The sequence below is a fragment of the Mobula birostris genome, chromosome 15 (assembly GCF_030028105.1).
Source record: "Mobula birostris isolate sMobBir1 chromosome 15, sMobBir1.hap1, whole genome shotgun sequence".
Taxonomy (NCBI): domain Eukaryota; kingdom Metazoa; phylum Chordata; class Chondrichthyes; order Myliobatiformes; family Myliobatidae; genus Mobula; species Mobula birostris.
Window position 1 is genome coordinate 79776426 of NC_092384.1, and position 13656 is coordinate 79790081.

General features: G+C 45.0%; 1 protein-coding gene across 2 annotated transcripts in view; it reads right to left on the bottom strand.

Annotated features, from left to right (window-relative positions):
• Positions 1-11811, bottom strand: part of nae1 (nedd8 activating enzyme E1 subunit 1) — a 75768-nt gene extending 63957 nt beyond the window's left edge. Inside the window, exons 1-3 of one of the 2 annotated variants that reach the window (XM_072279979.1) lie at positions 11668-11811; positions 4138-4241; positions 3997-4057 (exon numbers count right to left, since the gene is read on the bottom strand). In XM_072279979.1, coding sequence (XP_072136080.1) covers positions 3997-4057; positions 4138-4241; positions 11668-11747 — 245 coding nt within the window. In that variant the 5' untranslated portion in view covers positions 11748-11811. The remainder of the gene's footprint in view (positions 1-3996; positions 4058-4137; positions 4242-11667) is intronic. The other variant, XM_072279978.1, reaches the window with a different exon arrangement.
• Positions 11812-13656: the final 1845 nt, after the last annotated feature.

The following is a 13656-nucleotide window of genomic DNA, read 5'->3' on the forward strand; positions in this document are numbered from 1 at the left end:
TCGTATATAATTTCCAGGCATCAGGGAACCGCTATCAATATGCAGGAGACTCCCTGAACTTCCAGGAGAGGTGGGATGTCTGCATCTCCCTGGGCCTTCTCCGTTTCCTTATCTTGATCCATCTTTCTGGACTTTCTTTATTTACTCACCAGGGATCATATCCTATTCCCCCACTACCCTCTTTCCTCCCATTGACTCCCAAACATCCCTCTACCCCTCATCGTCCATCCATTCCTCTGATTCCTCATCCTCCCCTAATCCCGCTCTCCCTGAACATCCCAATCCCCCTCTCCCTCCTGAGACCCCCCACTCTTCACCCTCCTCCAACCCCAGCCCCAACCATTGCCATGTCTTCACCATCCCCTCTGACCTTCCCCTCTCTGAGGCAGAACGTTCTGTCCTTAGCAAGGGCCTCACTTCTGTCCCCCTCCGTCCACACCTCAGTGAGTTCCATGCCCGCCATGACGCAGAACTCTTCTTCCGTCGCCTACGTCTCCGAGCCTACTTCTTTGGCAAGGATTCCCCTCCCCCTACTGATGACCCCTTCTCCTGTCTTCAACCTTCCTCCTCCTCCTGGACACCCGGCCCGGGCATTCTACCTGCAATCGATCTCTTCATCTCCAACTGTCGCCGAGACATCAACCGTCTCAACTTCACCACTCCTCTCTCCTGTTCCAATCTCACTCCCTCTGAATGCACTGCCCTCCACTCTCTCCGCACTAATCCAAACCTCACCATCAAACCTGCTGACAAAGGTGGTGCCGTAGTAGTCTGGCGGACGGACCTCTACCTCACTGAGGCCAAACAGCAGCTCTCTGACACTTCCTCTTACTTACCCCTGGAACAGAACCCCACCAAAAAACATCAAACCATTGTCTCCCGCACCATCACCCCCCTTATCAACTCCGGAGACCTTCCATCCTCAGCCGCTAAACTCATTATTCCCACATCCCATACCGTTCGGTTTTACCTCCTCCCCAAGATCCACAAGCCTGACTGTCCCAGTAGACCCATAGTTTCTGCCTGCTCCTGTCCAATCGAACTTGTATCTGCCTACCTGGACTCCATTTTGTCACCCATAGTTCAGTCCCTCCCCACCTACATCCAGGATACATCCCATGCCCTCCACCTCTTCAAATAACTTCCAGTTCCCCAGTCCCATCTGCTTCATTTTCACTACGGATGTCCAATCCCTATACACCTCCATTCCCCATTAAGAAGGCCTCAAAGCCCTCCGCTACTTCCTGGATAATAGACCTCACCAGTTCTCCACCACCACTACCCTCCTCCGGTTGGCGGAACTGGTTCTCACACTTAATAACTTTTTTGGCTCTTCCCACTTTCTTCAGACTAAGGGTGTAGCTATGGGAACTCGCACGGGACCTAGCTATGCCTGCCTCTTCATTGGTTATGTGGAACAGTCTGTGCTCCAAATCTATTCTGGTACTGCTCCCCAACTTTTCCTTCGATACATTGACGACTACATTGGTGCTGCTTCCTGCACCCATGCTGAGTTCGTCAATTTCATCGACTTTACTTCAAACTTCCACCCAGCCCTCAAATTCACTTGGTCTATCTCTGACACTTCTCTCCCCTTTCTCGATGTCTTGGTCTCCATCTCTGGAGACAGACTGTCCACTGATATCTTCTACAAGCCCACTGACACTCATAACTACCTCGACTATACCTCTTCCCACCCCGCCACATGCAAAAATGCCATTCCCTATTCCCAGTTCCTCCGTCTCCGCCGCATCTGCTCCCAGGGTGAGGCTTTCCGTTCCAGGACATCTCAAATGTCCTCTTTCTTTAAGGATCCTGGTTTCCCTTCTATGGTGATCAATGATGCCCTCACCCGCATCTCTTCCATTTCCCGCACTTCAGCCCTCACCCCATCTTCCCGCCACCACAACAGGGACAGAGTTCCCCTTGTCCTCACCTACCACCCCACCAGCCTCCGGATCCAGCACATTATCCTCCGCAACTTTCGCCACCTTCAACAGGACCCTACCACTAAGCACATCTTTCCCTCTCCACTTTCCGCAGGGATCGATCCCTCCACAACTCCCTGATCCACACGTCCCTCCCCACTGATCTCCCACCCGGCACTTATCCCTGTAAGCGTAAGTGCTACACCTGTCCCTACACCTCCTCTCATGCCACCATTCAGGGCCCCAAACAGTCCTTCCAGGTGAGGCAACACTTCACTTGTGAATCTGTTGGGGTCACCTATTGCATCCGGTGTTCCCGGTGCGGCCTCCTCTACATCGGTGAAACCCGACGCAGATTGGGGGATCACTTCGTCGAGCACCTCCGCTCCGTCCGCCACAACAGACAGGATCTCCCGGTAGCCACCCACTTCAACTCTGCTTCCCATTCCCATTCAGATATGTCCATACGTGGCCTCCTCTACTGCCATGATGAGGCTAAACTCAGGTTGGAGGAGCAACACCTCATATACCGTCTAGGTAGTCTCCAGCCCCTTGGTATGAACATAGAATTCTCCAACTTCCAGTAATTCCCTCCCCCTCCCTTCCTCTATCCCTATTTCACATCACCTCCCTCATAGTTTCGCCTCCTTCTACTACTGCGCATTGTTCTCCTGCCAATCACCTCCCTGCTTCCCCTCCCCCACCCCTTTGTCTTTCAAATTACTGTTTTTTTCAACTACCAGCATTCTTCAAACCCTCCCCAAAGTTCTTCCTTCAGTCCTGACGAAGGGTTTCGGCCCAAAATGTCGACTAATCTTTTCAACTGATGCTGACTGACCTGCTGAGTTCCTCCAGCGCATTGTGAGTGTTCACCAGGGATCAATCTTCCTCACAACTGTTAATGTTGCTGACCTTACTGACAGACCAACCAGTTCAGTGAATGATGATCTTCCAACAAAATTTGTTCATTTCTACTGGTGAGCATGGAGCAACCTAATTAAGCAAGGGTACTGCTTAACCTCCATCATATCATCTCCAAAGACAATTCCGCATTCTCTTCTGCCACTTGAGGATCTTAAGATTATCCCACCTTGTGCTAGGACAGAGTGGACAGGAATCTGAGCCAAAGTCATCTGCCTAAACCAGAGCCCTTTTGCAGCATTGCAGTTAAAGTCCTGGACACACGCTTCGCCTAACTATCCAGAGTTCCACTCCTATTATGGTCTCCAGGGAATCTAAATACAACTATAACTCTGCAACTAAAAAGATAGTATCAGGAATGGGGGACATGCTGTGAATCTGCCATGTTTAGCCAATCCCTAGGTGTGTTAATTGTTAATGCAAATAATGTACTTCACTGTATGTTTTGATGTACATGTGATAAATAAATCTGAATCTGATTTGGCTAATTCTACTTAAGCCCATCACCCCTATTGAGACATGGGCCGCCGACAGCAGCTTGCCAAAGGCCACTGCCTCGACCCAAAGATTGATCGGCCCTGTGGTTTCCACTTTCACCACACGATTTCATATGTCTTCCAGGCAAAGATTCTTTTACCTGGCTGCATTACCGTCTGATACGGAGGCTCCAATGCACAGGATCAGAAAAAGCTACAAAAAGTTGCAAACACAGCTAGCTCCATGTGGACATCACTATTGAGGACATTTCAAAAGGCGGTGCTTCAAAAAAGCAGCATCCATCATTAAGAACTTCCACCACCCAGGACATGCCCTCTTCTTGTTATTACCCTCAGGGAGGAGGTACAGGAGCCCAAATACACACACTCAATGTGTCAGGAGCAGCTTCTTCCCCTCCACTATCGTATTTCTGATTGGACAATGAATCCTTCTACACTACCTCACTAATTTTTTGCTCTCTTTTCGCACAACTAATTGAATTTCTTTAATATACGCATATTTCTTAATGTAGTTCATTGTATTTTACTGCTGCTGCAAAACAAATTTCACAACATACTGTATGTCAGTGATAATAAACCTGATACTGATTCTGAAAGAACAGTAACAAACCATGCACAACAGAATTAAGTCTTGAGGTTTAAGGGCTCACTTGTTTCCAACATCCTCTCCAGCAACAATATTGCCGTCCACTATTGTAAAAGCTCCGATTCCTGTGGACAGAAATGCCAGTGAATAGTCTGGTTCAACATTAATTATTATCTTTGTTTTTGTATAAGTTGTCCAACCTTACCGGGAAGCACCAAGTTCTTGAGGATTTCGGTGCCGGTGGCACTGGCATTAATCAGGCAGACTCGTGCAGCTTCCAGTGCCTCCTGTCCATGATCACCCCACAGCCTGGAGGGAAAAAGTGCAGGAAGTGGCATCAGTTTTCCAAGCTCACTGAAGCAGAGATCCTTAACCAACCCGGTAATCACCAACACAAACATACAGGTTCAATAAATGTCTATCGATCAAGTGAAACCACGCTGTCTATTTTAACCAAAGACCAATCCCTCATTCCGATGCCCTCTTGAAAAGCAATTAAAAGGTTTACAACCAGCTCAGGATATGCTAAGGAGTTCAAGGCTTTGGTTAAAATATTTTTATGCAGCACGTTTGACTTTCTATAGGTGCACAGCAGAGGGTAACCTGACTGGTTGCATCACCGCCTGGTATGGAAACACCAATATCCAGGAACATAATACACTGCAGAAAGCGGTGCATACAGCCCAGTCTGTCAAAGGTAAAGCCCTCTCCACCAGTGACCACACCTACATGGAGTGCTGCTACAAGAAAGCAGCATTCATCAAGGACCCCCCCCCCCCACCACCACCATCATCTAAACCCTGCTCACTTCTTGCTACTTTGTCAATCTTCGTGTGTAGTTTTTCATTGATTCTACTGTATTTGTTGGAGGAGCCGGATTGGGTTTGGAGGAGCTGCCTGCTACTCGAAGGCATTGGAGTTGGTGCATGAAGGCGGCGTGCAGTGTAACCGTGGGCGACTGTCTTGAACGTTTCTCTGGCGATCGCAAGACCGTGTTGGACATTGATAACGTAAGATGCCGCAGGCCTGTTTCTCTTGTCTGGTGATGCGACAGGCGGCAGGAATACTGCATACCTCAGGTGTAGCGAGGACCAGGCCTCAAGCCCTGGGCTTGCCTGTTGCTGCAGTGCAAGTGAGGAGACGCCGAAGGCGGTGCAGTGTGGCATCAATGCACAGTGGGAGGCTGGCCTCTCCCATCGGTACTGCTCTCCAGTGTTTGACTGGTGGAACGGCAGGATGGATTGCGCACGCCTGCACATTGTCGGGAACTGAACTATCAACTTGTGAGACACCTTGTTCATGGTCTTAGGCTACATATGTGTTTTTTTTTGCGGATGTTTTTTCCTCACTATTTTGAATCTGCTGTGTACGTTTTGCACATTGGCGCCAGGAGAACGCTGTTTCGTCCAGCTATATTCATGAATGGTTGAATGATAATTAAACTCGAGCTTGATTTGATTTGAATTTGATTATTTATTTGTTCTACTCTGCAAGAAAATGAATCTCAGGGTAGTTCATGGTAACAAACTACTGATAAAAAATTTACTTTGAACTTTGACAGTAAAATGTTCCATGGGGATTATCAAAGACAATTTGAGAGAACTTCAAAGAAAGTTATTAGTTGTTCAATATTTTGGTTACTAACACAGAGTTTAAGGATCTGATAAGTGGAAATTGTACAACTTAAGGCTTCAACAATGAAGTCAAAGCCTTAGCAGCCACAGCAGAAGATCAAATCAAAATGTACCTGAAGGAGCTCAGAAGCAGTAGAAAAATCACAGGCCCAGGGAGGGGAACATGGTCATTGAGTGTGATCGGCAAACACTACCAAGACTGAGGCCTTGCAAACAGGAAGCCAAAGGAAGATCATTTTCTACAGGAGTTGAGCAAGTTAACATAAAGAAATATTAGTTTGTGTTGATGTCAGTCTGAGCAATGGTACAGGTACCTACAGCTTGGTGGTCTGTATAGCACAGTCTAGGCTCTCAGCCCACAATGTTGTGCCGACTTATACTCCATGATCAATCTAATCTTTCGCTCAGACACAAACCATACACTCTATTTTGTTTTCATCCATCTGCCTATCTAACAGACGTTTACATGTCCCTATTGTATCAGCCTCTACCACCACCCCTGCAGTGTACTCTCGGCACTTGCCACTCTGTGTAAAAACTTACCTCTGACATCTCTCATAAACTTTCCTCCAATAACTTAAAAAGGATGTTACCCTGGTATTAGCATTACCACACTGGGAAAAAAGTCTCTGACTGTCCTCTCTATTTTGCCTCTTAACATCTTGTATACCCCCATCAAGTCACCTCTCATCCTCCTTCTCTCCAAAGAGAAAGACCATAACACATAGGCACAGAATTAGGCTACTCAGCCCATCAAGTCCACTCTGCCATTCCATCATGACTAATCCCAGATCCCATTCAACCCCATACATCTGCCCTCTCACCATATCCCTCGATGCCTGACCAACCAGGAATCTATCAACTTCCATTTTGAATATACCTACGGACTTGGCCTCCACTGCAGTTTGCGGAGGAATATTCCACAGATTCACCACTCTTTGGCTAAAAGAATTTCTCCTTAGTTCGGTTCTAAAAGGTTGCCCTTCAAGTTTGAGGCTGCGTCTCTATTTCTGGATACCCCAACCATAGGGAACATCTTCCCCACATCCACCCTATCTAGTCCTTTCAACATTCCTCACGCATTCTTCTACATTCCACAGAATACTGGCCCAAAGCTGCCAAATGCTCCTCGTACATTAACCCCTTCATTCCCGGAATCATCTTCATGAAGCTCCTCTGGACTCTCTCCAATGACAATACATCCTTTCTGAGCTAAGGGGCTGAAAATTAACAATACTCCAAGTGCAGCCTAACTAGTGTCTTATGAAGGCTCAGCATTATCTCCATGCTTTTATATTCTACTCCCTTTGAAATAAATGCCAACATTGCATTTGCCTTCTTTACCACAGACTCAACCTGTGAATTAACTTTCTGGGAGCCTTGCACGAGAACACCGAAGTCCCTTTGCACCTCTGATGTTTTAATTTTCTTCCCATTTGGATAATAGTCTGCACAATTGTTCCTTTTACCAAAATGCATTATCATACATTTCTGAACATTGCCACTTTTTTCACCCATTCTTCCAGTTTGTCTAGGTCATGCTGCAATCACATTGCTTCCTCAGTACCTCCTACACTCCCCCACCTATTTTTGTATCTTCCGCAAACTTTGCAACAAAGCCATCGATTCCACTATCTGAATCATTGACAAACAAATAGAAAAGCATTGCTCAACAGCTCCTCATAAGACATGCTCTCTAATCCAGGCAGCATTCTGGTAAATCTCGTCTACACCTTCTCTGAAGCTTCCAAATCTTTCTTACAATGATGGAATCAGCACGGAACATAATACTCTGAGTGCTGTCATGTACATGCAACCCTGTAAAAGTATCAGCAGCAAAAGAACACACCTGGAGTCTGGTTTTGCTGTTAACAAAACATTATTTTATTAGTAACTACATCATATAGTAACTTAAACCAGGTAAATCAAGAGCTAACGGTGTTATGCATATATAGTTGAATATATATAAATCCTCAAACTTCTTCAAGCTTAGGTGGTAAGTGATACAGTCTTACGATGGTGTGGTAAGAAAGTTCAGTTCAATCCTCAGGTTAATTAATGGGAGATTTTTGTAATCCAAAGGTGAATGTTGTGAGAAGGCAATTATAACCATATAACAATTACAGCACAGAAACAGGCCATCTCAGCCTTTCTAGTCCATGCCAAACTCTTACTCTCACCTAGTCCCACCGACCTGCACTCAGCCCATAACCCTCCATTCCTTTCCTGTCCATATAGCTGTCCAATTTAACTTTAAATGACAACATTGAACCTGCCTCAACCACTTCTGCTGGAAGCTCGTTCCACACAGCTACCACTCTCTGAGTAAATAAGTTCCCACTCATGTGACCTCTAAGCTTTTGCCCTTTCACTCTCAACTCATGTCCTCTTGTTTGAATCTCCCCCACTCTCAATGGAAAAAGCCTATCCACGTTAACTCTTATCTATCCCCCTCATAATTTTAAACACCTCTATCAAGTCCCCCCTCAAACTTCTACGTTCCAAAGAATAAAGAACCCAACTTGTTCAACCTTTCTCTGTAACTCAGGTGATGAAACCCAGGTAACATTCTAGTAAGACACATCAAAGTTGCTGGTGAACGCAGCAGGCCAGGCAGCATCTCTAGGAAGAGGTATAGTCGACGTTTCAGGCCGAGACCCTGAAACGTCGACTGTACCTCTTCCTAGAGATGCTGCCTGGCCTGCTGCGTTCACCAGCAACTTTGATGTGTGTTGCTTGAATTTCCAGCATCTGCAGAATTCCTGTTGTTAACATTCTAGTAAATCTTCTCTGTACTCTCTCTAGTTTGTTGACATCTTTCCTATAATTCGGTAACCAAAACTGTACACAATACTCCAAATTTGGCCTCACCAATGCCTTGTACAATTTCAACATTACATCCCAACTCCTATACTCAATGCTCTGATTTATAAAGGCCAGCATACCAAAAGCTTTCTTCACCACCCTATCCACATGAGATTCCACCTTCAGGGAAATATGCACCATTATTCCTAGATCCCTCTGGTCTACTGCATTCTTCAATGCCCTACCTTTTAACATGTACGTTCTATTTTGATTAGTTCTACCAAAGTGTAGCACCTCACATTTATCAGCATTAAACTCCATCAGCCATCTTTCAGCCCACTCTTCTAACTGGCCTAAATCTCTCTGCAAGCTTTGAAACCCTACTTCATTATCCACAACTCCACCTATCTCAGTATAATCTGCATAGTTACTCACCCAATTTACCACCCCATCATCCAGATCATTAATGTATATGACAAATAACACTGGACCCAGTGCAGATCCCTAAGGCACACCACTAGTCACCGGCCTCCAATCTGACAAACAGTTATCCACCACCACTCTCTGGCGTCTCCCATCCAGCCACTGCTGAATCCATTTTACTACTTCAATATTAATACCTAACGATTGAACCTTCCTAACCAACCTTCCAGGTGGGACCTTGTCAAAGGCCTTACTGAAGTCCATATAGACAACATCCACTGCTTTATCCTCATCAACTTTCCTAGTAACCTCTTCGAAAAATTCAATAAGATTTGTCAAACATGACCTTCCACGTACAAATCCATGTTGACTGTTCCTAATCAGACCCTGTCTATCCAGATTATTATATATACCATCTCTAAGAATACTTTCCATCAATTTACCCATCACTGACATCAAACTCACAGGCCGATAATTGTTAGGTTTAGTCTTAGAACTCTTTTTAAACAATGGAACAACATGAGCAATACGCCAATCCTCCGGCACCATCCCCGTTTCTAATGACATTTGAAATATTTCTGTCAGAGCCCCTGCTATCTCCACACTAACTTCCCTCAATGTCCTAGGGAATATCCTGTCTGGACCTGGAGACTTATCCACCTTTATATTCCTTAAAAGCTCCAGTACTTCCTCTTCTTTAATCATCATAGTTTCCATAACTTCCCTACTTGTTTCCCTTATCTTACACAATTCAATATCCTTCTCCTTCGTGAATACCTAAGAAAAGAAATTGTTCAGAATCTTCCCCATCTCTTTTGGCTCCACACATAGCTGCCCACTCTGATTCTCTAAGGGACCAATTTTATCCCTCATCATCCTTTTCCTATTAATATAATGGTAGAAACTCTTGGAATTTATTTTCACCTTACTTGCCAAAGCAACCTCATATCTTCTTTTAGCTTTTCTAATTTCTTTCTTAAGATTCTTTTTACATTCTTTACATCCCTCAAGCACCTCACTTACTCCATGCTGCCTGTATTTATTGTAGATATCTCTCTTTTTCCAAACCAAGTTTCCAATATCCCTTGAAAACCATGGTTCTCTCAAACTTTTAATCTTTCCTTTCAACCTAACAGGAACATAAAGATCAAGTAAATGTTATCATCAAAGTACATATATACCTCCTAGAGATTCGTTTTCTTGCAGACATTTATAGAAAAATAAATATACAATAGAGTTTATGAAAAATTATACTTAACCAAGACTGACAAACATTGAATATGCAAAAGAGGACAAATTGTGTCAATAAATTTGGGGGGGGGAGGTTGGGTACCGCATTGAAACCGAATAAAGCTGCAGAGGGTTGTAAATTTAGTCGGCTCCATCTTGGGTACTAGCCTACAAAGTACCCAGGACATCTTCAAGGAGTGGTGTCTCAGAAAGGCAGCATCCATTATTAAGGAGCTCCAGCACCCAGGGCATGCCCTTTTCTCACTGTTACCATCAGGTAGGAGATACAGAAGCCTGAAGGCACACACTCAGTGATTCAGGAACAGCTTCTTCCTCTCTGCCATCTGATTCCTAAATGGACTTTGAACCCTTGAACACTACCTCACTTTTTTAATATATTATTTCTGTTATTTGCACTATTTTTAATCTATTCAATATACACATACTGTAATTGATTTACTTATTTACTTTTTCTTCTTTATTTATGTGTTGCATTGAACTGCTGCTGCTAAATTAACAAATTTTCCAACTCATGCCTGTGATAATAAACCTGATTCTGAGAACATGAGTTGTAGAGTCCTTAAAAATGAATCTGTAGCAACACACACAAAATGCTAGGGGAACTCAGGAGGTCAGGCAGCATCTATGGAAAAGAATAAACAGTTGATGTTTCAGGTCAAAACCCTTCATTAGCACTGGAAAGGAAGGGGGAAGATTCAAGAAGAAAAAGGTGGAGGGAAGAAAAAGAGGACAAGCTAGACGGTGATAGGTGAAGCCAGGCGGGTGGGAAAGGTAAGGAGCTGTAGAAGAAAGAATCAGTAGGTTGCTGCTCCTTGGCTCATCTATTACCCCGAACTGTTGACCCCACTTCCCCCTGTTGTTGAACCTATTGCCTTCTCTGATCCCATTGGCACCTTTTGTCTTGATGTTGACTGCATTTTCTCATTGGTTTACAATCTTCTCCTTTACAGGGCCCTGACATTCCTAAAGGGAAGGACCAGGTTTCCCTGGTTTGCAGCTGGGATGAATGAGCCTCAGTGCATCAACATCACCACCTGCAGATGTCTGCTTGTGGAATGTGAATAAATTAGTGATCCACTGAAGTATAAAACCTACTGCTATTGTTATTTTGTATTGCTGTCGTGGAATCTGTGGAATATCGACGTAACGTGCCATCATTAAGAATTCCCATCACCCAGGACATACCCTTTTCTAATGCTACCATCAAGGAAGTGGTTCAGGAGCCTAAAGACACACCAACCCATGTTCATTGTCCATTCAGAAACCCAATGAACCTAATTATTTTTGCTCTCTTTTTGCACTACTTACTGTATACCTTACTGTAATTTTCAGTTAAAAATATATATGCTGCAAACAGCAAATTTAACACCACAGACATGTCTCAGAAAAATGTCAGTGATATTAAACCAGATTCTGATTCGGAACTTTGAATAGTGTTAACAGAGGGGTCCAGAACAGGTACGGAGGTCAACACGCGGTAACAGACAGGACAACAGGATTACAAAGAGGGCAAGAGGCTCCGCAACAGATCACAGAGAAGGTAACAGGGTACAGGGGTTGATTTCTAGGACACCGTGGGGTCGGGCCCCCGAGCCCCACACCCTGTCCTAAACTCCGCTCACCGCAGCTGCCGGTCGTATTTCTCCTCCTTGTTGAGGGTCCCGGTCCTGGTGCCGCCGCTCGCTACCACCACCGCCGCCATGGAGCCTGGCCTCAGGTAAATCGAACCCCGTTTCGATACCCACCTCTGCACTTTCGACCCCGCGCAAAGCAAACCTGAGCCCCTCGGCCGCAGATTCGGCACGGAGTGGGCGCGGACACGGCCTCCAGACTGTGAGGGCGCTAGAGGCGCGGCGCAGGGCCGGTCCGGTCCTCGAAGGCAGGCGGTTCAGCTGATGGGTGAGTGTTCGGCCCATTAGTTGGTGACTGGAGCTGGGCCCTGAGGTGTCATGTAGTAACCAGTCCTCAGAGTCAGAGAACTGGATTGTGTTTGTCTGTGGACTGCTGCGGGCTTGTTTTTGCTGACAATACCCAGGGACCATCAATCTACAGTACAAACAAGAGAAAATCTGCAGATGCTGGAAATCCGAGCAACACACACAAAATAGAACAGTACAGCATAGCAGCAGGCAATTCAACCCACAATGTTGTGCCAAACCAGCAAAAAACAACCAAACCTCCTACCTACACCATATCCATATCCCTCCATCTTCCTTACAACCATGTTCCAATCTAAACATCTTTTAAAGGCCTCCAATGTATTTGCCTCTACCAACACAACAAGCAGCACATTCCAGGCATCTATGACTCTGAGTGAAAAAACCTATCCCTCACATCCTTCTTGAACCCCCTCTTCATCTTCAATGCACTCCCTCTGGTATTAGACATTTCAACCCTGGGAAACAGATAGTTACTGTCCACTCTATCTATGCCTCTCATAATCTCATAAGCCTCTATCAGATCTCCCCTCAGCCTCCGACACTCCAGAGAAAACAACCCAAGTTTGTGCAGCCTCTTGTGATAGCACATGCCTTCTAAACCAGGCAGCATCCTGGTAAAACTCTCCTGCACCCTCTCCGAACCCTCAACATCCTTCCTATAGCGGGGAGACCAGAATTGTATGCAATACTCCAGGTGAGGTCTAACCAGAGTTTTATAAAATTGCAACATAACCTCCTGACCTTTGAACTCAACACCTCGACTAATAAAGGCAAGCATTACATAAGCCTTCTTAACCACCTTGTTGACCTGTGTAGCCACTTTCAAGGAGCTATGAACTTGGATTAACAGATCACCCTGCTCAGCAACACTTAAAGATCTTGCCCTTAACAGTGTACTGTCCCCTTGCATTCTCACACTTATCTGGGTTAAGCTCCATCTCTCAGCCTATATCTGTAACTGATCTATATTGTGATGTATTCTTTGGCAGAATTCTACACAATCCACACTCCACCAATCTTGACATCATCCGCAAATTTACTAACTTACATTTTTATCCAGGTTCTTAATATACATCACAAACAGCTACAGATCCCTGTGGATTTCCACTAAGTACAGACCTCCAGCTCAAAAAAGTCCCTTCAACCACTACTCTCTGTCTTCTATTTGCAAGTGAGTTCTGAATCCAAATGGCCAATTTGTTGCAGATCCCATGCATCTTAAACTTCTGGATTAGCCTCCCATGAAGGATTTTGTCAAACGCCTTACTAAAATCCATGTAGACAACATCCACTGCCCTACCCTCATCAATCTCTCTTGTTACTGTGTCAAAAAACTCAATCAAGTTGGTAAAGCACAACTTGCCACACACACAGCTATGCTGGCTCTCCCTACTTAGGCCATGCTCATATATCCTATCCCTAAGAATTTTCTCCAGCAATTCCCTACAACTGAGGTGAGACTCACCGGTCCATAGTTCCCAGGATTTTCCTTTGCTCCCTCCTTAAATAGAAGTACAACATTAGCCACTTGACAATCCTTCGGGATCTCGCCTGTGGCTGGAGAGAAAGCAAAGGTACTGGTCAACAGCCCAGCAATTGAACAAATAAACACAGTGAGTTGGTCTGTCTCTGTTACATGGTACTTTCCAATAATAATACATGTAATAGTCT